General features: G+C 39.4%; 1 protein-coding gene across 2 annotated transcripts; it reads right to left on the reverse strand.

Annotated features, from left to right (window-relative positions):
* Nucleotides 1–478: 478 nt before the first annotated feature.
* Nucleotides 479–10,503, reverse strand: snx25 (sorting nexin 25). Of its 2 annotated transcripts, XM_061282759.1 has the most exons (23): nucleotides 10,345–10,503; nucleotides 9,345–10,045; nucleotides 8,351–8,435; nucleotides 7,185–7,401; nucleotides 6,571–6,743; nucleotides 5,849–6,035; nucleotides 5,358–5,428; nucleotides 4,667–4,857; nucleotides 4,410–4,541; nucleotides 4,159–4,308; nucleotides 3,952–4,077; nucleotides 3,455–3,619; nucleotides 3,155–3,286; nucleotides 2,721–2,861; nucleotides 2,498–2,611; nucleotides 2,247–2,324; nucleotides 1,915–1,998; nucleotides 1,732–1,849; nucleotides 1,520–1,586; nucleotides 1,252–1,433; nucleotides 1,007–1,107; nucleotides 856–925; nucleotides 479–719 (listed from the first exon to the last, which is right to left on the reverse strand). In XM_061282759.1, the coding sequence occupies exons 2-22, from the start codon at nucleotides 9,687–9,689 to the stop codon at nucleotides 860–862; spliced, it is 2,925 nt and encodes a 974-aa protein (XP_061138743.1). In that variant the 5' UTR covers nucleotides 9,690–10,045; nucleotides 10,345–10,503; the 3' UTR covers nucleotides 479–719; nucleotides 856–859. The 2 variants fall into 2 exon arrangements, with proteins under 2 accessions (XP_061138743.1, XP_061138753.1); XM_061282769.1 differs by having other exon boundaries at nucleotides 9,345–10,486.
* Between the last annotated feature and the right edge of the window lie 16,362 nt (nucleotides 10,504–26,865).

Genomic DNA, 26,865 nt, shown 5'->3' on the forward strand with positions numbered 1-26,865 from the left:
GCATTTAATCAAGGTCTACATATAATCAGTTTGAAAATGATGACTCAACAACCGAATTTCCTACTTTCACGATTTGTTTCCACTTTCTGAGCTATAGATCAAGAAATGATCTTCGCTGGCAGTAATATAGATCTGGTGTTTACTGCTAATGATGAACAACAAGCGTGTCACAGCTTCAAGATGCTAATTCACACATGTGAATTGTGGAGTTAGTTTCATTTGGGTACAAATATTCCAAATCAGTGTATTTCCACATTGTCCCATCATTAACACAGTCCAGCATGTTTTCCTTCCACAGTCAAGTTTTACGATTTAGATCAGCCAACTACTGCTTTGTCCATTTATCTTGGTAGGTAATGAGCCATTAACTTTAGAAAGGCAAAATCCGTGCCAACATAGCGCTTTTTCGTCCCCTCAGTTTACCATTTTTTATACATCCACTCAAAAAACATGTCGTAGAAAATCACTCAGAATTCCATTAGACTGTCTTTGTTGTCTCTGTCATTGGCAACAAAATAACACTTTTAATGGCTCATTGTGTGCTCTGGAGATGCACAATCACAATGTTCCTCCCACGCAACAATAGGGAATATTTTAAGGTTGTCATTTATGACAGACGAACAAATAAACTAATGAATAAGGTCGTCACTGAAACAAAACCCAAACCCTGTTTTTATCCAACTCTTGGTATCCCTTCATCACAATTCTGGCAGCAGGTTCTGCAAAGAAAAATCCACATTTAACTTGGAATAAACAGCCACATTTAATATGAAATAAGCACACGCGCGCGCACACACACACACACACACACACACGATAAACTAGTACAAAATATCAGAAAATAAAGATATATACTTGTTCACATGTTGTCAACTTCTACTCTGAGTTCAGAACACACTTCTTTAAGTAGCATTTCCATCAAGACCTAAAAAAGACAAAACTGTTACGCTTACAAAGATAAAAAAATAAAAAGGCAAAGGATTACCAAGAAATTTTGGGTTCTTACATAGAGAAGATGTTTGTTGGCACTAGCTTCCTGTAGGGCATTGAAGACCTTGATGACTCCATAACGGGCATTCTGTTGGCCCACTAGATTTGCTAATGCATCTGATATACAAGGTAAAAGAATAGAGAAAGTTCCCCGTCACTGTGCATCTTGCATCTAGGCTTTGAACTTCATCAAATATTTAATTCACTCAGCTCCTTGTATCTTTTTGATATCATGGCCACACACTCCTATTTGTTTGCTACCTGGAATATTATCAAGTAGTTTTTGTTGAGCTCGTTCCTTGGTTTCAGTGCATTCGGCATCAGTTCGGACATTGACATGTGGTGCCAGAATCCCGTTGGGCCAGAAAGTGTCCTTGAAGACATTGATGTAACAGACCAACATCTGTTCAGAGAAGATCCAGTTCACCGTGTCCCTGATCTGTCTGTAGTTGAGCAGGACAAAAAGTTTTAAGAGCGTATGCACAACACCATGTTCACACTTCAGATTGACACAATGTTTGTCACTCACTTGTTGATAGTACGTCCAAATGTCACCTGGACTAGTGCAATAAGAGTTTTCCTGACCCATTTAAACACTGAGTAGATGAACAGAAATACACACATTTAAATACAATAGTATACCTAAACACAGAGGAATGAATTTTTCAACGCATTTGAAAAACAAAAGTAAGCCTGACATCAAGATAAGGTGTGACTAAAACGAGGAAGTGATGGACTCACTTCCTCGGAGTTCAAATATCTCGCCAATGAGCATAAAGCAAGGTTCGGCCAGAGCGTCTCTCCTGCCGTCTGTCTCATCACCATAATCTGACAAGTCGCTGTCGTCGTCTGCCTCCTCCTGTAAGCAGCAATGACAGCACATGTAGTCCAAATGATGGCCAGACGCTCTGCATGAGTCGCTACCTCTGTATGAGAAAAAAAATCCCCAGGGAGTTTCTCCAGGAAGGAGGCCAAAGAGAAAGAGGACTTCTTCTGAATGGACATCACCTTATAGGAGCACAACGTGAATGTATTGTATTGCCATCAAAATGAATGCATACGATATTTAACGTAAACAGCTCGGTCAATTCTATAGTGGGAGACCCTTGATGCTCATTTATACAGTCTGTTCTGACAAAACTAAGAAACTACCCAGAGCATATTGCAAATTGGTGTGAGCTGATAGACACAGAAATGAAAATCACAACATGCTATTGCTTGTTAACAACGTAAGAGTATGAGGAGAAATTGCTTACCTTTAGGTGTTCCGGGGACGGACTGAGGAATGCATAAAGTGCTTCTGACTGACACAATCGCTCATCTGTCAGCAGTCGCTGCAAACACACATACGAAATTATGAAAATTGTTGATATGGTCAGCAACAATGTGGCCAACTGTGTTGACTTGAATCAAACGATTGATTTTGAGGTATCCGTCCCTCCCTCCCTCTGTTCTAAATATTGTTCTAAGGGTGACTGCACATGTAATGTACAGTTTTCAGGTTTACCTGTAAAAAGGAATTGAGCTGAGTTTTGCTCTTGTCTAAGAACTTTTGGTCGATGGATTTGAAGGGAAGTTTGCTGAGGGATGGTAATTGGAGTTTCTTCAAAGATGGAAAACACTGAGAGAAGACTAGAATTAGTCCAATGCAGTGACATTGTATATCAAATTACTACTACAAGTATTGCAGTGATGTGGTTACTGGAATTAAGAGTTTGATGCTGTCTTACCTCAGTCAGTTTGCGGTGCAACATATGGAATTCACTAAGTTTTCTTTGGACGCTCCAGCGGCTGTTCACCGCCTCCTCGCCTTCTAACAGGTCGACACACACATTGTAACAAGCTACAGTTTCCCCGCCTTCTTCTGTAGCCTGAAAAAACACAGATTGTCATTAGATCGGAAATTAGTTTTACCATTTTTAAAATGACCACGGTACAGATTTCCCCACAAAATCTCTAATGGTTTATTAGCTAGTACCAGACACTGTCATTTCTTAATGCTTTGAAGAGAAGCATTGTGGGATTGTACTGTTTTGTGAAAAAATAAGTCAGTGAAGGGATTGCAAGATCTAATGCACCTGTTTCTTCCGACCAAATGATCAATGTAGAAAATCAGTTGTCTTATGTATAGCATTAATTATATATTTTATGAAAAAGCAATTACTTCAGCAGTAGTAATTGTAGCCCTCCAGTGACCCAGGTTTTCACACCACCAATCCGTCCTGGTGATATGCTGCTGGAGTTCACTGTGTTCTTTTTCCATGGCTCCTATTTCTTCCTTTAGTTTGCTCACAATCTAGGACACAAACATTCATGATTTATTTGCAGATGCCAAGAATTTAATTTGGAATAGCTTGTGTTGAAAAGTATTGGTATTCATTGTACTAATTGTATCCACACCCTCACAAAGATCAAGAGCTTGATGATTAGTTGTAACAGTAACAATTTATGAATATGTCCTTACCCTTTTATCTGGTTTTGGTGCATTCTGAATAGAGCCCAGGGCTTGTCTCTTGTACTCCAATTTGTCATACAACTGGGAAAGTTTAGTGGCAGCATAGCTGGCCTGTTCATTGATTCTTTTACTACCCTCATCACACACCTCCTCTCCAGTATCAAGACCCTGACACTACATCACAACACGAGGAGGGAAAAAACAAAACAAAATTAAAACGGTGTTCTGTGGGGTGCAGTCGGAGGTTACATTATGGCATATTTGTGCAACAATTACAAGATTGTGAGATAAATGTGGAGCACAAAGGTGCATGGTTGTTGTCGCTATCTTTATCGTTAGATTTTTATTTTGATCAAGGAAAACAATTACAGCTGATAAGAAATACTTCAATTTGCAAGACATTTTCAGCTATATTGCCCAGCCTTATTTACATCCAAGAGGAATGTAAACACCAAGGTATTAGTGGATCGTGTGCATGCATGTTAGGAATCGGTTGCATGTCTGACCCCTTCTTCCTTCTCCTCAGTGCTACACCGTGATTGGCTGTGCTGCTCATCGCATTTGATGAGCCTTTCATAAAGATCCGAAACCAGGAAGGAAGGGTAGTAACGTTCCCTCATCGTCTCAGCCACCTAGAAAATGACAAGGACAGTATTGACACTGTAGTCTCATCTAGACAATGCTTGACTTTTTGGAAATTATGGAAATTGGACCTGTTCCTGAAGTCTCACAAAGACTTGCGTTCCTCTGTTTCCCACTAAACTTTGTTGGATCTCTTTCAACAAAAACTTCTCCACTGGAATCTCTCTGCTTTCTACAAAGAACTTTTGGTAGATTTCCCCGACAATTTGGGGCACCTCATTCTGTGAAATTTGAAATATATATAAGAACACACCCACACATACTGTATTGCATTCAAACCTTCGTTGACTTTGTATAGTGAATATTTTGGCATGCGTGTTACCTTGTTGGCAGTTTTCAATGATTCCACCAATTCCCAGAAGCTTATCAGAGCTCTTTTGTCAACTCTCTCCATGTAATCTCGAAAATGTTCCCTGTAACCTGGATTGTACATGATGTCATCGAAGAGGAGAATCTGAATGTGAGGAAGAAGTTATGAGACTCATGAGGTTTGGTCCAATCACATGCACATTCAGCCAATATAATACTAAGAATTCAGGCTTCAATTTGCAAGATGGTTAGAGAATAAAAAAAGAGTACTCTCTGGCTTAGAGGCTCATCGCTGTCATCAGTTCCTCCATCTTCATTGTTCTCATAGTTTGGTCCACCAAGTAGACGGATTCGTTTCTCACATTGTTTCTTAGCAACAGTCAGCTGATTGATGTATCGTTTCATATCTCTGGCTCTAAGCAAGTCTGCCTTCATGGCTGCTGATTCTTTGCCTTTACGCTCTGGGGAAGAAAGAGAAAGACGTAAAGATGGAGTAACCCCAAAATTAAATAGTGCGGCATCACTTTTTTTTTTTTTAACCATTCAATGTTTTACCAGGTAAGCCAATTGAGAACACTTTCTCATTTACAATGGCGACCCATCACTGTCACTTTATACTCAAAAGCGCGCGTGTTCAATAGATTGTGCGGGTTCAAAACCCAATTGATGGGACTTCAATAAAGTATTAATGTACTGAAGTAGTACTAATTACTACACAGTTGGTAGCGCCGCTCTTTTGGTGCGTAGTACATATACAATAAATATGTGATACATAGTATGATATACATTTCACCATTCCTAATTATTGTGACGTACAGTGTCTTAAACATATGTAGTATGTAATGGCACAGAATTAGAAGTAATCCAAAAATCCTGAATGATGTTTTGGATATAAAAAAAACAAAAACAAAAAAAAAAATAAAAACAACCCACTGATATTAATGAGAAGAACAAATAGTACCTTTCTGTTTCTTGAGCTGAGGCAGGCTGCTGATGGTGGTAGCATGAATAATTTCTACCACTATCTGATACCTGAATGGAGGAAAGATTGGGTTGTTTAGTAAAAGTGCTGTCTTTGGATGTCAGGATTATTACAGCATTAGATGTACAACAAATATTACATGCACGATTATTCTTTATCTTTTGAATCATAATGTAATGTGGCAAGCAATTGGAACATGAGTAATACGACCGAAGTTGGCAGGATATCTTGGACTAATGAGACAAAATAGCAATCGGATTTGTTTTCCGGCATTGAGGTATCTCATATCGCCTCCGACACTGTCTGCTCCCATGGTAACATCAGCTCACAGCTGCAAAAACGATGAGCCCTTAACACCGTTTGCTAAACGTGTTTGTGTACATTGCACTCAGTACATTGGACAGCAAGACCTGCAGGTCTCACAGTGTCTTTCCATTCCATCCCTTGTGTGCATTATTTTAGTGGCATGCCTGAGTTGCTTGAGGAAAATGACATCTGTGGAAGTTGATATCAGTTTAATGAAGTCTTCATAAGAGGCAGCATAGGTGTAAGCTTTCTTCTGCTGCTCCGCCTGCTGCTCCCGCTGCTCCATTTGAGATAGCAGCATCCTGTTTATGGAGTCGGGGTCACTAAGAACTTCCACCAAAGGCTTCAACACTGCAGTACATGCACAAAAAATGAAGACTTGGTTATCAAATTGTCATGAAAAATAAAGTATTAGATGACAAGTGCTCGGGGCATTATCTTGTCATAACAAATCTCCAATTCAAGCTCTACTTTATTACGTATACTTTTGGCTGTTGCAATTGTTTATTCCCAAATGCTGTAGATGAAAAGTCTTTTTGTGTGTTATACGTGACGAGTTTGCAGTGGGTGTTGAAAAAAAAAATTACAAAATTGCAGTTGAAATGTCAATGTTTGGTGATGTTTAAAATTAAACCAAGATACATTCATGAACATCAATGTGTCTGTCCGTGTCCAATTGAAAATCTCTGAGGTGAGCTGACAAGGGTGCTGCTCTAACAAACTTGGCGACCCAAGAGCACTTTTGAATGGACAAATACCACCAGGTGAGGATCGACCCCTCCCAAGATTGAACATGGGAATCAAATAAATTACATTACTTGATTTCTGTTTTACGATAAAAGTATTGACTTGGAATCACAAGCGAGTGACAGCCAAGTTAAAATACCTTTAGTAGTGATGACTTCTGTGAGGCAGCAGCGTAGTGTGTGAGACTTTGCGTCCTTTTGCGGCAGCAGACATAGCAGCAGTATTCTGGCAACACAGCGGAGGAAGGTCAGCTCTGACTCCGGACTAACCAAACATGGATGGAGAGGGAATGGCCGAGCTCCTTCATCCGGTCTGTCCACACAAAAGATGCACAATGAAGAGGGAACAGGATAAGCCCGGTATTGAATTGCTTAAAGTCCTATTGAGATTAATACTGAGCACTGCAGTGAGTTCTGAATGAAAATTCAAACACATTAAAGATCATCATTTATCTTACACAGAAGGGCTGACTGATATTAAGGCTTGTCTGGCCTTTCATGATAATGCAACTAGTTGATCAGCGAAAGCTTGCACTTTTTATGTAGGTGACAGAAAGTGAGGGCACAATGTAATTTCGAGAGACAGTGAGTCAGATCGGGAAAATTTAGGTGAAAGTTACGTCATTACATTACGACACTTTTTTTCTTTTCTTTTCTTAAAAGTTCACACACAGCCACACCAACTTTTGGATTCAGTACGTTTTTAGTTGTTGTTTGAATTTATGAACATAAAAAAATAGGTAGAAGTGTGTACCTTGAAGATGCAGCCTTGAGACCAGTGAAGTGTGCATGTAAAATTTGGACGGTGTCATAACACACCACGTTCACAAGATCTATATCAGCCAGTCGACATCTCAACTGGCCGATCATTTGCCACCAATCCTCTGACAGCATGGAGTACAACTGGCCCTCATCACGACTCAAAGGAATGTACCAGGACAGGATGTAGTCTCTGTAGGCATAGTCCAACACTGTGGGGAGAACAAACATATTGTGGTTTGAAAAAAGAAATAGCTTCAGCACGGCTGACAACAGAAAATATCACATGAAACAATGTGCCGAAAATATATTCCCATTACTGTACAGTGTAGACACACATTTTACAATGATACACTTACCTAACAAGCAAATGTGCGTATGCTAGGTTTTAAGGTCTGATGAGACCAAGATGAACCTCGACCTAAGTGATTGAAAGGCCAAAGTATGGAGAGAAAAAAAGGATCTGCTTATGATCCAAAAAACACAAGCTTATCTGTGAAGCAAGTACAGTCATGGGTTGAGCCTGCGTGGCTGCTTTTGCTCTCTTGAAAAGTGGCTCGCTTCAAACAAAAGGTACACTGTAGTGAGGTGTTTAAGACATCTAGATGTAAACACCATGAAATAGACTTCTGAACTTTTGTCTCATTTGACCCTGATATTACCAATGTTATTTGTTACCAAAGGCATGCAGCAGGTTCAAATACACACCCCTCTGTGTAAATAAGGAAGCCAACTGCATCTTTGTTTTGTAACTCATTTTGCAGACGTGTTACACTTCTCTAAGAGTTACAATATCAGCGTCTGGCTGTGATGACATGGAGGAACAAAGATCCATCAGTCAGCAATTTTTTTTAGATGCTGAGGTTGTTGAGAAATTTAGCAAAGCCAGGTCAACACATTCACTCAGCATGTAGTAGTAATAAAAATATATTACAAATTATAATTATATTCTATATACATTATAATATATTATAATTATAAAGACTAATAATACACTTGTAACATGAGAAATGCAAGACACGCAGCAATGGAATACAGGGACTAGACTTCCTGAAGACATTCATAAATTATTAATTAGTAAAATAAAGTTTAGTGCACATGACCTTAGTTTCATCCTGTGCACCACCATACGAAAAAATGAAATAAAAATTCTTAGTTTACCTTCTTTTAGTGCTTTGTCCAAATTGTGTGACACCACCACTCTCCGACTCTGGCTCGATTCTTGTACTGGGGCCACAAATCGAGTCTGGGGGAAAAACAGTCAACATCAGTTTATTCCCTTCGATCGGGGGCGCAATAAAAGATTGATATGAAGGTTGGGGGGGAAATGTACTAGGGCTAGAAATGTAGGATGGAATTGAAAGTTTGTTTTAAGCCTCTACATAAAAGAAAATGCATACAATATGACTTTTTTCCTACAATATCAACATAAGTCTTTGAGCCCAAGAGTGAACAAACACAGCATTGCTGCTAAAAGCCAGACAGTGGAGACACTATCACTTTCCTTAGTGAAGCAGCCAAATTGCACAAGCCTGTTATTTGTTGACGAATGCACATGGTCCCTTTTCAGAAAACAATTAATTGAACGCCTTGTAAATGTCCACTGAGCTCACTGAAACCATCGCATTAGTTCTGCTCAGCGCTACACGGCAATGTCTGACATCAATCGGCCAGAACAATTAGGTACGATTATTATAAAATACCTGTGATTGGCTGGCAACCAGTTCAGGGTGTGCCGGCCTACTGCCCGATGACTGCTGGGATAGGCTCCAGCAAACCCGCGACCCCCATGGGGACAAACGGTACAGGTAATGAATATTAAGAAATACTTGCGTCAAAAATGAAAAAGCTTTTGCACTGTTATTATCGCTTGGTTCCAATCAGCACTGAGGCAAAGTTACTGTGTGGTATTTGCTATGTCGAACAGCACTGCGTCTTAGGTCTAATATTCATCTCATTTACCTGTCACTAAATACCACAGGCACAGATACATTTGCAATTCATAAATAATCAAATTAAGCAAAATGAGATTGTTTTCTACAGTATCCCTTGTGCAAGTGGCTGCAAATAAAAGTTTGATGTATTAATATTGAATGTCGTGGCTGGTTGAAGGAGGGAGCCTGTGTCTTATTTTCTGGCAGTAGTGACATCTTACCATGAGCTTATTGAAGAATTCCAGCTGTTGGACTGAAAGTTTCTTGTGTCTGTCAAAGCAGCTGACTTTGAGCGGACTCCTCCTGACAAGCAGAACAAAGCTCCCAGCCAGGAAACACAGTAGGGCGAATGACACATAAATGAAGAGCTTCAAGAAGAAAGATGTAAGGGACAGGCCTCCCCATGACAGCTGCAACACTACTGCTGCCACCACACCCAGAAGAAAAGCTGGGACAAACCGGAAAGATGAGTTAAGAGAAGAGGAAGAGCTGGCAAACATGGGCCCCTCTCCAGCACTGCTGCTCCCTCCAGTCTGTTTTGTTGTGGTAGATGAGGGGGTGGGCATACTGCGACCCCACCATCCATATATGTGCCACTACTGGTTGGGCAGAAAAGTTGATTCGCGTGTCCAAGTGCCGATTTAGAGAGGTAGGTACACCCTTCTATTCCCTCAACTACAGCATTGTGTTCAAGAAGCGGCATCCCCACTCCGGCATCTCCTGACCGACCTACTCTGCCGTGTTCCCCGCTCCTAACATCGGGCCGCCCGGCGGCGACAGCCACGCAGCACCGTCACGTCAGTCATCCACAGTATGGTCTTCGTGACAGCACCACAGTTGATCTTGAATGATCAACAGTGGCACGCGTCTTGCAGAAAGATACTAGGCGGAACGAGATGAATGGAAGCACAAGCCCCGTCACCTTGGAGACAAATGGATAGAGGTAGCTTAGTGACGGTGCGAACCCGGATAGCAAGAGGCTAACGCGCGTTGTTGAAGTTGTTAATTACAATCAACATGACATAACTATTCATTTAATAAACAGCAAACTCGCTTGAGAGTTAGCCATGAAGCTAACCGCAACGAGCCAGACTAGCCACCTCTTTAAATAAGCAATTCAACACCAGCTAACATTAGCTACTTCAATATCCTTTCAAATTAGTCCACATCACATTCTCACGTTCCTCCTCAAATATGAACGAGTCGAGCGAGTGCAATTACATTTTAACTTTTTAAAAGTAGCCTTGATCCAGGGAAAATCATCCGCGACAATCAGTATAACAAGCTGTTATTTTTCATCGAGCTCCAGCTGAACAACAATCTGTCTGAACGCGAAAGAGTATCAGCCAATCAGCTGTGGTGTTAGCGCCAGATGGCGTGACTTGTTTTGTCTGTCAGCACACTCCGAGCGGACGGGACAGCCGTTGTTGTGCTCAGCGGAAGAAGAAGAAAACGCTAATAGGGAAATAAATGAATATAATCAAGTGCACACACGTGAACGCTTTGTAGCGTTTACCTACACCGGCTCTGGTCATAAGATAAATAAATATGGCACAACGAGTCTTGGGGCTCGTGTCTGCATGTGTATGTGTGTGTTTGCGAGAAAATAATCGACTTCACTTTCTTCAATTAGAGGTTCTCGTTTTTTCACCAATGACATGATAAACAGCACAAATATGCTCTATATTTATTATCAACTTGTGGTCCGTGGCCCTCTAGTGGTATGTAGCTGTATTGCAGGTGGTCCGCGAAATTGGAAATGGAAAATAATTGTAACGTTTTTAAAAATAAAATTTAATTATTATTTAGGCGTGATTTATTTTTCAGCTAATTGTGTGAATCATTTACTCATCTAAATTTTGTCAAATGTAGCTGAGATTCCCAAAATAGACTTACAGATGCAAATAAATAGTCTGTATAGAGCTATCCTCCTTTGGTACAAAATAAAGTAATATTACGCCAAAGCAGTGTTGCTTCTTGGTTATAATAGTGGTCCCTTGGACAAAATCAGTTAAAAATCCTTGCTGTATATAAACGTCCTTTTAAATTAATTTAGCCGCGGAACATTAAACAAAATAGTTAATTTAAGCCTATTACAACAAGCCTATTAAATCTTTACACTAAAGATTTTTCTTCAAAAGCCCAAGTAAAGCGCATCCCCCTTCCCCTCCCCTTGCTAACAAACAGCAGTAGGTGCAAAACAAACAACCATGAAAGCAGGAGTTAGATTGGAATAGAGTGGACCTTTTAACCGGAACCTCTTAATATAACGTAATTTAAAAAAAAAAAAAAAAGTAAAACGAATTGCTCAATGGGTATGGTGGTGGGGATAAAATATTTCTGACTGCGCTACCACTCCCTAGCTCCGGTGTAACACGCCTTGCCTGGACATAAACTGATGCGAGGAAAAACAGTTTCTATCTAGAAAAAAATGCATGTGATAATTTGTACTGATCTGTTATTTTAATTTGTACCGAATATTCCCGTCATCATTTGTCTCCATTATACTCCAGGTACAAGGGCCAAAACAGCTTCGTGACAGCACCACGGTTGATCTTGAATATGCAGACAAAATGCCCGTATATTAAGGGGTGCGCAATGCATCCAGTATTGAGGGAAAAATAATATCTATATAAACGTTGGGGGTCAATGTTGAAAGTTTCGAGGGGCGGCAGCAGGGAGCGCTGTTAATTGCTAAAGTGCACCGTGCATCCGTTTTAATCCAATAGATGGTGGTAATGTTCTAATTTTTCTAGGCACTCACAAGTTTAGTCGTCCCCATTGGACACTGCATTAGGTACAGTTACACATTTTTGATATCCATTAGTGATCTAAACTACAGGTAATCGAAGGCCAGTTTGAATATTATTGTTGTGGCTTTCCAAAACGAGAATATTGTAGATTATTTAGATTGATATAGTAGATAAATCTAGACGACAAAATCTCAGGCAATGTGCAGAATATTGTAGATTATTTAGATGGATATAGTAGATAAATTTAGAAGAAAAAATCTCAGGCAATGTGCAGACCATGAATGAATAATTTTTACATTCCGGGGAATTGCTGCTGACCCGGGCTCCAATATACGCTGCTCCAGTTTGTTCCGTCTGAAATCATCGACCATAGTGCGTCCGCGACACTAATCTCTCCATCTAACTATCACCTCGTTGTACACATGCAATAAATATATTTTAGCCAGGCTATTATATTATATTATATTATATTATATTATATTATATTATATTATATTATATTATATTATATTATATTATATTATATTATATTATATTATATTATATTATATTATATTATATTATATTATATTATATTATATTATATTATATTATATTATATTATATTATATTATATTATATTATATTATATTATATTATATTATATTATATTATATTATATATTGCACTGACTACCTTTGTTACAATGTTGTAATCATTTAATACCAAAAGTAATTTAAGACATGGTGGCGGACCTCAGTACCAGGCCCCTCACCCAGCAGTCCTACAATTAGGGGTGGGGTGATATGTCCTTTGTCATGATGTCTTTGTAGCTCTGATGACTTTTTTTTTTCATCTCAGCCTGTCTACATCACAGGAGGGAGGCAAGCATTGTAATGCATATTGTGCCACGTTTTGTTGCCACCTAGTGTCTGAAATGGCCATTAATTGCCACCAAAAAGAATACGCACATTCCTACTCTTGTTCACTTCAACCTGTGAAAATACAAAAGCGTTCTGCACAATATTGTGGGTTTATGTCACATGTCAGGTCCTATGAGTGAAATCAACCCACTATCACCGCCAATAATTGTGACCTTGTACTTCTTGTGACTACCACCAAGACATGAAGGAACGAGCATGGCCATAGTCCTCATTAACAGTGGTTTCAAGGCATTCATTATTTCATTATTTGTCCAAAATGAATAAATAAAAAAGAAAATTAAACCCACTTTCTTGATCAAAACATACATAAACTGAGCTTGTTAGTGAGAAATGGATCATCAAGGCCTGGAGGTCCTTTTAAGAGCTCCAACGGGACACTAATGTGCCCCAGCACATTGGTTGAGAATCACTGGTGTAGACTGTGGAAGTTTCACATTAATTTGAGGTGATGTATTGGAAGATAAAGGTAACGGTGTTTTTTACTCTAGTAATAATTATTTTCATTCTCAAATATGTGAAATGCCTCTATCCCTTCTTCAATTTATTTTGTAGATTAATTTGTACCGGGACGGTGTTACCAGGAGGTGGATCTTCAGCAAACTGTGAACAAATATGGGCCAGTCTGAGCTGTGAAACTCCAGGACTACAATCCTCCAGGTTGCTCACAAAGACCCAAAGTGTTCAAAGACAATCAAGAGATAAACTTGAGCATTGTGAAATGCAAATCGTCAAATTATAAGTGCCACATAAAGCAGGCAGATTCAAGTGTCAACAAAGGGCAGTGCTCCAGTTGACACAAAACATAATCTTCTTCTTTTCATCCCCAAGGTGATTTCTTTAGTGTGAACGGAACCTTGAAGCCATCAGGTAGATAACACATCCAAAGATAAAGCATACATCGCTGGATTTCCCCGTGCAGTATGGACACGCTGAGCTGTCAACAGTGGAGAAGGGGGGTCAGCTGTAGCTTTTGGGAAGAGGTCAGGCCTCTTGCAGACTTTTCTAAAGCAGATTAACCTGATACTTGAATAAACAAAAACAAAAGTGATGAATCCCCAAACATCTCAGGCTTGGCTGGTGACTCAAACATTGGGCCTATTGATCTCCACTCAAGCATTCAACGGGACTAGTTACTTCTCTCACCAAGGGCCCCTCCAAACGGGCAACACACACAGCCTGACAAATGGCGTAATGACTTCTCTGTGACGGTTCGCTGTTTTAACAAGGTGTGGGCCATAAAATATCTATTAGCCTAATGATGAGGCCCACTTGGTTATCAATACAAATCTAGCAACATGCTACTTGAGGCTGCTGAGGGCTATGGGTCTCTTATCGCGCAGGTCAGGAGGAAACTACAATGAAGATATGGTAATCTATTTGATCATTTCCTCCTTGTGAAAGCAGGAAAATCATCATTTATTCTTGGTTAACGTTTGAATGGATATGCATCACTAAGTCAATCACCATCAATATTCATATGCACATTCGTACTTTTGTCCAACTTGTAAAAACTAGCACAATATTTTCGATTTTATGGAGGTGATACTGTTTTTTTCCCTCATAGGAGTGCACATGTAATCTCAAAGACTTCCAAAATATTGTGCAGATCACTTTTATATTTTCACAAGTTGTAGTGGACATGAGTAGGGCTGTGCACATGAATTTTTTCACCAATTGGACACTATTAACAAAATGTGACAAAGCAAGCCAGGAAATAATAGTACAATGCTTTTCTCCTTTCCCTGCAATAGTCACGCTGTTGTGTGGAAAGAAAAAGTAGCCCATGCAAATATAATTAATGGGCGTCGTTAATACTGACTGTTGTTCTAAAAAAACATCTCGACTAAAATTTTCAGGGGTATGAATTTTTATGCAGCCATAATTTTTACTTGCCAATGTTTAGCCCAATCAATGAAACCTATATTGGATAGAAAAGGTTTACGCACTCCTGTTAAAAGGCTTTTTGAAATAGACAAAGTTGAATCATTTCACGTTTTCATACCACTAATATAACTCAATTGAAAAATCAAAAGCATCTTTTTGAGAGGAGTAATAAAATCAAACAACTGAGTTAATGTGGTCACACAAGTGTTGTCAGCCTCATAGAACTGTTGTGTGACTGTTTAGACTCAAACAAAAGAATTTTCCAAACACAGGTGTCAAAATGTGTTCAACCTTTAGGCTATAATCTCATGAGGTATCTTTGGTGCATTCACAACGCTGAAAGAATATTATACCTACAGTAAAGCATTTTGATGGTAGCATTATCCTTTGTGGATCTTTTTCTTCAGCTGAAACTGGAGTCTTAAGGTGTGAGTCAAGTTGGTGCAAATTCTAATTAGCAGTCAGTAATAGCACCAAAGTTTCAGGTTTCTGCTCCAAAGCACTATTGGGGGTTTGTCAGGGGCACTTTAAATTGTATCTGATCCATGTTGACTCCCATTTAACATGAATTTGCACGTGATTGGTTAATTCTGACCCCAGCCACATACCATTTATATGAGCGTGGGCGCGCTTGTATGAGCACAGCATTAATTCATTTGTGTATTTTTATTTCCCCTCTCAAAAAGTTTAAAATATTTTCTCATTTGAACAGGAGAGCGTAGATTAATTAATAAATGTACATTTCTCACTATCGTTTAGATTTACAACCTGAAGAAAATGAAGGAAAAACTTTACACATACATTTCAAAAAGCTGTTGACAGGAAACGTCACCAGCACAGTTGCACATACAAAGCAACACTTAACCTGGGCACGAGCAAATCACAACAGCTTCAATGTATGTAAGTCATTGAGGGGATATTAACATGTGAGACCGTGATTACTTCAGGAAAAACAAGCACACCTTTCATAAAACTTACCCCAAAAAAAGTAGACCATCAATACTTTGCCCTGAAAATGTTTTGGTCAGTCCTCGAGAAGAAAATGTGATCACATCATTTGTCACATTCTCTGGATTGTTTTGTCAAGTGCACCAATAAACACGACTGATGAGCGTATCAACTGGATCTGTTTCACACTGCTTCGATTGAAATTAGACTGTGATGCGGCTGCCAGCTAAATATTAACACTGGCATTTACTTAACTGTGCCCAAAGCTGTACATATGTTAGTTAATAGCTGTACAGAGATCCAACCATTGAATAATTACTCAAAGTTAATGTTTAATATCTCATTGTGACTGAATTCGAGCAAGCGGCTGTTGATCCTGCACAGTACAAACACAAGCTCTGCAACACAGTCCTTCCTCATGCTACTGGCGTCATAGCAAGTATTCTACTGAAAGGAAATTCACAAGAGAGTTTTAATTAACAACCAAGTTTCTACTTTATTCCATAAACACAAAAGTGTGTGGAGATTGTGGGAGAACTAAAGAAACAAAAAGATCAAACATTGTATTGAATACCCATATAAGCAAATAAATAAACATGGCATAGCTACCTTGGTGAGATCAAAAAACAGAGCATGCCCGGTGCCATCTCACATGCTCCGGGCTTCCACATGCTGGCTCCCTCTTTTTCAAGTCCTACAACAGGCACTGAACGTCAGCTCTTAGAAGCCGAAATATTGTACTTTTGGCATTTATGTGATCTACTTGTAGATTAGGAAAAAGCCAATTGACAAGAAAAATAATAGGTGCTATCGATTCAGCTGATTTAGTGATGAAACAAGAAGAGCATTGTGAGATTGTTTGAATTTAGAGTTCCACGATATGTTCAAACAGGCCAAAAAGGAGTATGGCAGGCATGTTGTACTGTGTTCTGTCCGGGAGGGCCTTTATGTCTGACATGAGACTGGCTGCAGCCATGCATGCAGTCTCTTGACGGGACATTGGAGCAATGAATCACATGCACAAGGTGCAGCATGCAGCGTGAAAACCTGACAGGTGATTCATGCAATGTTGCCGCTGTAACCGAAGCCTCATCGTTTTGGTGCTATTTCATTAGGTAAATGCCGGTTATTGAGTCCCTTCCTTCTGCTGGCTCAGATGTAAAGCAGCGGGGTGCAGATTATTTGATGGTGGCTGTAATGCCATATGGGATTACAAAATGGTTATGACTGGAGTACTTTACACAGGTGCTTTCTTTGTGGTGTCGAACCACTTTAACTACACATTGCTGATCTACACCAATTACATATATGTGTTATGTGCAACAAATGATCACAGGAACAACACTTGACATCCTCTATCCCAAGAGCAACCTCAATTCATGTTCTTGAAAATGGCTTACAGCTGCTCAAAAAGTTTATTTGTCTGTAATTTTTTGTTATATGAGACAGCTGACCAAATACCAACTCCGTTGTGCTTTTCACCAGAAACGCATGATCTCACAGCTAATTACCGAACAACTCCTGAATGCGCCTTACTGTTGCCATCTCGTCCCATGAAAAGATCCTGATATACTTGTAATTAGAAGACACTGGGGAAAGCCCAACCGCAGGCCTGAAGACATGTCTGTTGTGTGTTTTGCAACCATTTCACTTTTGAACTTTAGCTGGAAAGGTACCAACAGTAATGCAGAGGAAATCAAAACAAAAAAGACACACCTAAGGTTCAAGTCATTTGGCTGCATTCTGAAAGGATGGAGCTGTCTGTCAGGAGGTGTGTGCGTGTGTGTGTGTGCGTGTGTGCGTGTGTGTGCGTGTGTGTGAGGGAGCGAGAAAGAGAACGAGAGAAAGAGAGAAAAAAGAGAGTGAGTGCTTTCCACGGTGACGCTTCGCCTTTTCTGACTGGTATCGTCATGGACAATCCCATCACAAAAGGCAACCTGAGCCCAAATACCACTTCGCAAGAAACTGTAAAAATAAAACATGTGGGTCTGGACAGAAACAGTGTCAATCTTCAGTTGAGAGGTTTTTGAAGTACAGCCTCTCGGCCAATCCTGACAAGTACATAAATCATGTGCACAGCAATACCACACACGCTTACATGCACAAGACAAAGACGACAGCAATAGCTAAGATAATTGCACAAGGCAATGAGGAGAATTTCAGTAAAGTAATCTTGCATGAGGAAATCAGTCAATGCATTTTTGAAACACAGCACGTAAGACACCCCAAAAATATTAATGCATATGTTGTGAGGGAAGGATCTGGCTTGACTGGAGGTGCAGGCTGTAAAAGAAAAAAAGGAATGGTGCATGGAAGAAATAGAGCATTAAGAGAAATTCCATACATAATTCATTGAGTATTTTAGAACTGGAAGAGAGTTAGAAAAAGCTTTCAATTGATTTTTTTAGTCATAGCCATTTAGTTTATACAACTAGTGTTTTAGTGATCCTGTATTGTCTTTTTGAGCGTCATGAATGCATGAAAAGTTTATTTATTTTACCTGCAAAGCTTGATGATGTTTTCAAATCTGGAGTGCCCATTTTAATGATCTTTTTGAAGGTTGTGCAGGTTTCAGATTAATGAAAGATCTTCTAGAGATGCTAAGGTTAGGCCCAGCAAAGCTACCCTATGCCACGTGTGAGTGATAAAACCTCAAAGCGAAGCTCTTATCTCTGTACAGCTATGCATGTTTACATCCACCTGCATGTAGCGCAGGAGATGAAAGCCTCAGACATGTTTTACCTCGTATGGACAATTTCATACTTTAAGAGGTGCAAGCATAGATTCATTCATTCATTCATTCATTCATTCATTCATTCATTCATTCATTCATTCATTCATTCATTACCAATAATACCCGGATGAATGTGAATATCGAAAGCACACATCTCAAAACAATACGAGCACCCCCAAAATTTTAGAGTTCTTTAGATTATTTTTTGAGTATATTATGTTTAACAAGCTAGAAAAATATCAAAATTTGGTATAAATATAATATTTTCCCCAACAAAAATACAGTACACCTCCCATTTGCTTTAAAATGGTTTGATCCACCCCACCTATCCCACCCATGCTTGCGAGTGGCCAGCGCCAGCAAAGCATGATTTGCCTGAAGCTGTTTGAACCTTTCTGTCATAGCCCTGCTGACCCACCCCCACACCTCCTCGGTCCGTAGCACCCCTTTAACCTTTGATCCTTGCATTGCCTGTATTATCATCTTAAAGAGCTGTCAGGATTATGTGATAGGCTGTATATTAGTTCACAGGTACAGGTAGATCTTTATTAGCATAATACTTTATTAGCATCTACTTCTTTTATTTGTATTTTTTCATTTGTATTTCTTCTTTGTTGAACGTCCCTTCTCAGAATATCTGTTTAGAAGAAAGCCATGTAAATGTTAGTCTTATATGCCTTCAGAAGCATGCTTCTTTCCTTTCACTCAAAACCCGTGAGATCAGTAGTTTCTATAATCATTCAGATCACTTGAAAACACCAAAATATTCATCTAAATTTAATAAAAGGAATTTTACAAAACATATAACTGTACCTGCGGAGTATACATGTTATATTACGATGTATAATTCCTATATACAATATATAAATTGGACACATTTCATTGAAATTTATTTATTTATTTATTTATTTATTTATTTATTTATTTATTTATTTATTTATTTATTTATTTATTTATTTATTTATTTATTTATTTATTTATTTATTTATTTTACTGCATGTGTGGAGACAAATGATATTAATTTATTGAAAACCACAATAGTAGAATAGAAAAGATTGTTTTTTCCTATTTCAATTGCAGTTGGAAAATCTGTGTATTTGAACAAAAATGATGCGACTAGATTTTTATATTTTTTAAAAATGCCTTTACAAAGTTTCTAACTTTTATAATAGATAGATACAATTCTCAGAAATGTCTTTTTTATTTCCATCCATTTATTTCCATTCGCTTTTAACATGCAAAAGAAAAATCTGAAGGCTTCATGGGGCTGTGCATTCCAACAATTAAAAATAACAGAGAATGCAACAAAAGCTTACTCAGCTTTGCACTGACTTGTTGAGAAAGAGATATCCTGTTTAGTGGATGACAGCTAGAACAGCAAGTACAATTAGTCAAGAAACAAAAAACAAGATGTTCCTTTTTCTCCCTAAATGTGGAATCAAATAGCATCACTAAGTTTGCTTAAGGTGTTTACAAATGTTCAAAGTCACGCATCCTAGATGAATAAGCCATCCAAAGAAAGAGAGCACGTCTTCAGACAAGAGTAATCTTCTCACGCTGCCTGATAACATCTTAAAAGGTGCCTTTTTACTTCATGCTTGGTGTTCCCCTCACACAAACACAAGCTTTACTGAACTGAGCTGACCTATCTCGACACAAACCCAAACAAATTTAAAGCCTACGGCCTCTGATCGTGTTTGGGTAACAAGGTGTAATACATTCTCAAGTGATCTGTCACTGATTGAGAATGGCCGATTCAGGTTTTGTGTCGTGTCCTTCAGCTCCCTTTGTTGTGTGACACGAAGATGGGAAGTGTCACAAGCCATCTCGGAAGACTTGTCTCCTCTGCCTCTGAAAGCATTCCCGAGCTTTTGTTTGCTTGGGAAGATACAGAATCGAGCAAAGATAGTTCTGGGTGACTGATTGGAGTCTTATGGGGGCAAAATTCAGGCTTTTGATTTTCTGCAAAGAGACATCTAGGAAATAGAATGCTTGAAGGTAAAAACGCTAAAGCTTTTTTTTTTTGCTTCTATAGTCCCAGAGCGGAGCATACCTGTCGATATAGAAGTCAGAGGAAGATATGCACATGCCAAAGTTCACCTGAAACTTCGGCACACCCAAGTGCTCCGGCTCTTTCACTTTGGCAGGTATGGCCCTATAATGACAAGATATCTTTGCCTTCAAAGCCTTTAAAGCTTAAATGGATTGAAGAGAGGAAAAAAAAAATACTTTTAAGATTCCAGCCATGGCTCACCAATACCACACACCTTCGCTCTTAAAGGGAACCCCCCTTCCCTCCCACCAACTCAGCCTCTGAGCTCAAGTAGATGTTGTTAGACAATACAGAGAATTCCACAGAAACACTTCATACAGAGTGGCAGTCCCGGAGATGTAATCCAATGCTTCATAATGTCCGCAGTGATCAGGGGGTGGCCAGCGGGGCAAGTCTCAACTTAGCTGGGTTCAAACGGCTCCCTCATTCTCAAAAGCAACGCTTTGTTCCCAGATCAATCCAGTGGTTTTTTTTTTCCTCCATCTGACAAAGCCACAGCGTTTAACAGCAGGATTAAAAGCCCCGAATCCCAATACTGGCACTTAGCTAAAGCAACACAGGAGAGAGCAGAGTTGGGAGAGCTGACGCTTGACTGGCTCACCTCACCCACTGAGCGAAAGGTGAAAACCTATTTGTCCACACACTGGTTTGATATTAAGGAGTCCAATGTTATTTAACAACTACCGGTAACAAGTTAATGACATCCTTCTCACAAGTTAAAGCTTGTATGAATATAAAACTACACACTTGAGGTAAGGCACACAACACGATAACTCTGCCAGAGCGTTGATGTCACATATTTTAAGAAGAAAACAACAAGACATGATTCTCATTGTTTGTCAGAACATGCTTTGACAATAATGTTTGTTTTTTTCCCTCTCCACTTGAATCATGACCCACTGATGAATCTAGTTGAAATGGATCTCCTATAGAGAGTTGTGTTGTTTATATCAAAATATTAAAAGTTTTAATGTAATAAGAAACAAAATGAAATGAAGTAGTGTAGAAGTCCATTCAATCAGGAAGACACCTTCAATCATCAAGCCAGCGCCTGCGAGGAGGTGGTCCACCTCAGATCTTCCGGGCCAGTTGGTGCAGAGTCCAGACATCAACTTTCAGTGAATACAAAACCAGGAAACGAAAAGTGAAAACCATGTTTATGTGGACAGCTTTGTGCCCTGTGTATTGCTGCCCATGCATTCCAATGGCCAATAAAGGAGTAGATAAGAGAAGGGTGTCGTAAAAACACAAGGTGGATATAATGACATTGATAACACTGCCAATAACCTTGCATTGACACATTTTAGAGCCTGCATGGAAGTATGGAATGGTAGTTGCTATGTGATCATCAAATGCTCAATGCGCTAATAAGAATAACATGCATGACAACTAGGGGTGTAAATCGCGGGTTTTGTCACGATACGATATCATATCGATACAAAGAACTACGATACGATATTTGCCGATATCTTAAAGCCTGCTGCGATTCATTCACGATATATCACGATATAGTGCTCTACGATCGATATATTATTTTTTTAAATAAAAAATATAGAACAATATCCTGATTTATAACAATTCATACGCAAAATCAACAAGGTACTGCAAACTCTTTATTTAGGAAATTACACGAGTATTGTAGTATACAAAGTGCGTGTTTTAACACTGAACTTTGATGTCGTGTTTTTTCTTTAAATGTGCGGCGAGATTTGTGCTCCCTGAATATTTGATCACCGCATGGCAGGATTTACAAACTGCACGTGTTTTGTCCGTTGAGCCATCTTTTCTTTGGAATCCAAAGTGCTTCCAAAGAATGACTTGAAGCCTAAAGGGGAGCCAATTTCCTCATCTTCTTGGACACTAGCCATAGCACCAGCCCAGGAGCCGCGTACTAGTTGTCGACTCCCCTTTCACGTGCAGCAACGCCGCGCACTGCTCCCTGCTCCCGGAAAGAGGAAGCAAGCAACAATGAACTGGATTTCAAAATAAAGTCGCGTCTAATGTCCGAGGTCAAACACGGCGATATAAATCGATGTTTACGTTTAGCATCGATGCCAATAAATCGTAGAGCATTATATCGATTAATCGATGTGTATCGATGAATCGTTACACCCCTAATGACAACATACATTATCGACTCATTAAGAAGCAGAGGAAAGTTGCCTTTACAATAAGGGAAGTCAAAGTTTTCTCCAACAACTGCAATAATAATGCTCACCATCATATTACATTGCATGTTAAAAACCACAATAAAACTGTCAAAGACAGCAATTATTTTTTTTTTTAACAAACATGACAAGAAAATAAGGACAGCAGGTCAGAAACCTTAAATGCCAATCAATCATGGCAATCAAAATGTCTCGTCATTACATTTATGGCAAGCCTTGCTTGGTCACTGTGGATCTCAAGTTTGTTGCCACATAAGTGAGCCATAAAAGTGGGGTTGCTGGTAAAGATGTCTATCTTTATGCAGGTGTTATGACTGAAGCACATCAAGCCTGCACATATTGTCTGATGACGCATTCAATGTGCTTTTCAACGAGTTGCTCTCTTGGAGGGTTCCCATTTGGACAGTTTGACAAAGTTATCTGTGATGAGAAAAATTAAAAATGTTTTGGGCAGAAATATATATACATATATTATTCTTATAATCCTTAATTGGATATCATCATATCTAAATCTGACTGCAATAACATTGATCACGTAAAACACAAAACAGAACAGAACATTCTGTGATTTTCCTTCAACTTGTGCGGCCGACCTTTCAAATAGGAGCCAGCGTATTCGAACTTCCAAAATCTACTTTAAAGGGTTGGTAAGCGCCATCAGGGCCATAAATCTTTGCAGGTGGAAAGCAAAGTTGGAGGTATTTATTTGATAACTGGACTGAGGTGTGATCAGGCAAATCGTGACTGAGCACAAGGTCAGTTTATCAACCGAGTAGCAAAGATGGGACCAAATTTGCAGTCATCCTGACATCAGGGGCTTTTGAATTGGAATGCAGCTACTGCAGTTCCCAGAAACATCCAGAGTCCTAATCTAACCAACTTTGGAAACCCCCATCACCAACCACTTAGATGAAAATCAGCTCACGCAGTGTTTGTATAAACACATCAACAAATTAAAAAAACACATATATCATCACCTTAGTGGACTCAACACGGAGTGGTGTGACGGATATCCCGTAAAATCTCATAATTCATCGCTCATTTTGGTCTTGAGACTATACATCAATTGTCAACATTTTGGGGTATTTTTTTTACGATTGTTTGTTTGGATGTGTATTTGTCAAGACATTGAAGAAGAGCAGAGAGTCAGGAGCCATCATGCTGTGTTTTTGCACAAATAAATATACAGATTGTTCACGGGGTGAGAATCAGAGGCAGTGGGTTGTTTACATTTGCAGCAATAAATCTGTAGTTACAGATAGCACCAGTCTGTTCTTTGCTATTGTTTTCTTTCCTGCTGATGTAATAATGCAGCCGTCAACCCTACAAGGGCGCCGTTCGTTAACCCGAGAACTCCCACAGGCATTAGGTCTAATTTCTTGTTTATAGCCTACGACAGTGGTGAGCTGTTTGGAATGTACACCCAAGCGCTTATCCCTTTGCAATTGGCAAAGAGGTGAAAATGTGGTTTTGACATGTTTTGTGTTGTTTCATTGACAATTTTTTTTAATAGCTATCTAGGCATCAGTACCATTTTTTTTTTCCTTGGCAGTGTCCTCACTTTTGGTTCATTTGCTAGAGTTGAGTAATGACTAGGCACGTGCTCACGTCTCCATTCCTGACCATAAGTCAGAGCCTGCAAACGCTCATACACATTCATGAATTATTGAACAGATACATTTATTTTATTTTCTTTAAAGGATGTAAGATTTCTGTGACATAAAGACAAAATGAAACAAAACAAGAGCCTTGCTTGAATGTTAAAAGAGGGAGCATGATGTCTCGGGCCCTACTTTTCATCCTTGTGCACAAGATAATTGTCCAGTCCCAGCCAGATCAGAGCGGCTGGTCTGGTGAGGACAGAGTGGATCTCTCAGTCAGGTGGCACTGTGCCAGTTCTAATGGGTACAGAGAATGTGTTTCCCCACCGCTTAACCATTAACACCCCCCCCTCACTAACCGACCTCACCAATCATCGAATGTCAGCCCTGCGTACCAGGGAAGTTACCATCCTCCAACAGCAAATCATTTTCTACGGCTGTTTAAGCTCGTGAGGAAGCTGGAGGCTATCGCAGCAGACTACACCCCAAAGTGACCACCAGTTCATCACACTTGGGACGGGCAACCATTCACACGCCATTCACCTTTCAAACGATCCCTCGCTGGCTGCTCAAAAGTCAGCATTGTGTCCACAACAGCAACAGTGACCTAGTTTCCGATATAATAAACCAATTAGCAACCATGGCTGCAACCTATTCAGATTCATTTAATAATGTGTTTATTATTGTGATGTGTGGCGAAAAACCACACTGCATAATTTGAGAGGTATCAAAATGTCAGTAGCATTCAGTGTAGTTTGATATCGCTGGCAAAAAAAAGAATCAACACATTATTAGAGATATTGTTCAATAAATACTTCTCTGAAAGTGTTGTATAAAACTGAAAAATAATATCTAATTTCTGATACAGCTATGACAGCAATGACAGGTGTGGTACATTTCTCTCTTGGTCTCTATTATAGTGCTACCTTTTAGTGAAGCTAACTCCAATTCGCATCTATGACCAATTTAGTGTCTGCAAAAGATACCTACTATTTTGTTTTAACGATTCAAAACAGTTGCCAAATGTCATACAGTTTTTCAGTTTGGCCATGTGATGTTGGCCTTCCCCTCCCCCTTCGGCCAACTATATATGGTGGATGAAAAACGTCTGTTTTCTCTGGAAGCTGCCTTTGCAACCACATCGTTGTTCAAGTACCCGTTCTACGATATGAAGCTGCCTTTGCGACCACATCGTTATTCAAGTATCTGTCCTATGATATAAATGTTTCGATATTTTTTACATAAATTTGGATTGGACATCTTTTAGGTCATGTGGTCACTGCGCTATTTCAGCACCAAAGGGCAATGGACAGCGTCTGATAGTGGCAACACAAAAGGGAGTAGACGACTGTACTTTCACATGCACTTGATGATGTCATCATAAAGCTGATCTGGTTGGCGTGTCAAGATTATACCTTGAACTGAGCTGGAGTGGAGAGTCAACATGATGCTAATGTATTAAAATAGACCCTGGAGTACTTTTGTATTTTTTTCCCAAGCATTGACTGCTGGATTAAAAATTGGACCGAACCAGGAAGTTTGGTTAGTTTGAGACAACTTTGTGTTGTTTGGAAAATACAATTGAATTTGTTGGGTTGTTTTATACAAAAAAAAGATGAGTTTTCTGCAAAACAACCCAGGAAGTTGGGTCGGTCGAATCTTTAACCCACGCTAGGTTGTTTTTAACATGGATTTTTAAGGGTGTAGATTCACACTTGTTGACTTGTTGTATGTCTTTGATAGATCAGAGTCTGCCCAAGACATATGCAAACTACCAGCACTGGGCACTACAATCACTAGGGGGCACCCAAAAGCAATTCACAATCAACGCAGCCTGAAGTAGTATTCATTTTTGTTTGGTGGGGGGGGGGATGTGGTAGCAGAGGTGCCTGAACTAGCGAGCACTAGGGGCACCCCCCCATCCACCACCACACGCACATACGCATGCACGCACACACGTGCGCGCGCGCACACCTTGCTTTTTTGTCACGCATGGTATTGTGGAGTGGTACATGATGCTTAATTTCGTGAAAGAAAAATCCCCAATGCACTTTTAGCTATTCATTGAAAGGTACACACAGTTAGAAATAGACAACATGAGAAAGCACAATACTGCAACTGTTTGTGACAAGCTCAAATGTGCAGTAATTACACTTTATAAAACCTGCTTATTTCTTTATGTTTTTAAATATATATTTTTCATACAATACAATACAATACAATACAATGCAAATTTTCTGTATTAAAAATATATAGCAAAAGATGGTGGTGGTGTAAGGGCTGGAATTGATTCATTTATTTTAATCAACAACAATAGTTTGTAATAAAGAAATTCAGTTTCGAGCTTGGTCACGGAAAAAAATTAAACCATTAAGTCAAGGTATCACTGTCAGTATTGTGTACGTGATTTTTGTTATGTAAACGAATTGTTTTTACGGTGTTTAAATAAACAATTACCCTTTTACACTACGTGCATAGTTGACTGTCTTATTTTTATTACCTTTAGTAAGCCCAGATCAGGGATCATTAACATGGTGCAACACATAGATGCCTGGTCGGGGGTGCAAGGCGGTCTCCAATTGCCATGTCACATGCGCGGACAACTACATCTTCCACAAGGGGAGATCTTGCAGTTTTCAAGCCAATACTGCAGTCTCCAGCAAGTCTGTTTCTGCAAT

Source organism: Syngnathus typhle, linkage group LG1, assembly GCF_033458585.1.
Source record: "Syngnathus typhle isolate RoL2023-S1 ecotype Sweden linkage group LG1, RoL_Styp_1.0, whole genome shotgun sequence".
Lineage (NCBI taxonomy): Eukaryota > Metazoa > Chordata > Actinopteri > Syngnathiformes > Syngnathidae > Syngnathus > Syngnathus typhle.

What these genes read in the sequence shown, in the direction of transcription:
- snx25 (XM_061282759.1), bottom strand. Translation starts at nt 9,689, where the DNA reads ATGCCCACCCCCTCATCTACCACAACAAAACAGACTGGAGGGAGCAGC. An exon ending in TTGTGAGACTTCAGGAACAG is followed by an intron (nt 4,078 to 4,158) that starts GTCCAATTTCCA and finishes GTCATTTTCTAG; the next exon opens with GTGGCTGAGACGATGAGGGA. An exon ending in CTACAATTACTACTGCTGAA is followed by an intron (nt 2,862 to 3,154) that starts GTAATTGCTTTT and finishes GTGTTTTTTCAG; the next exon opens with GCTACAGAAGAAGGCGGGGA.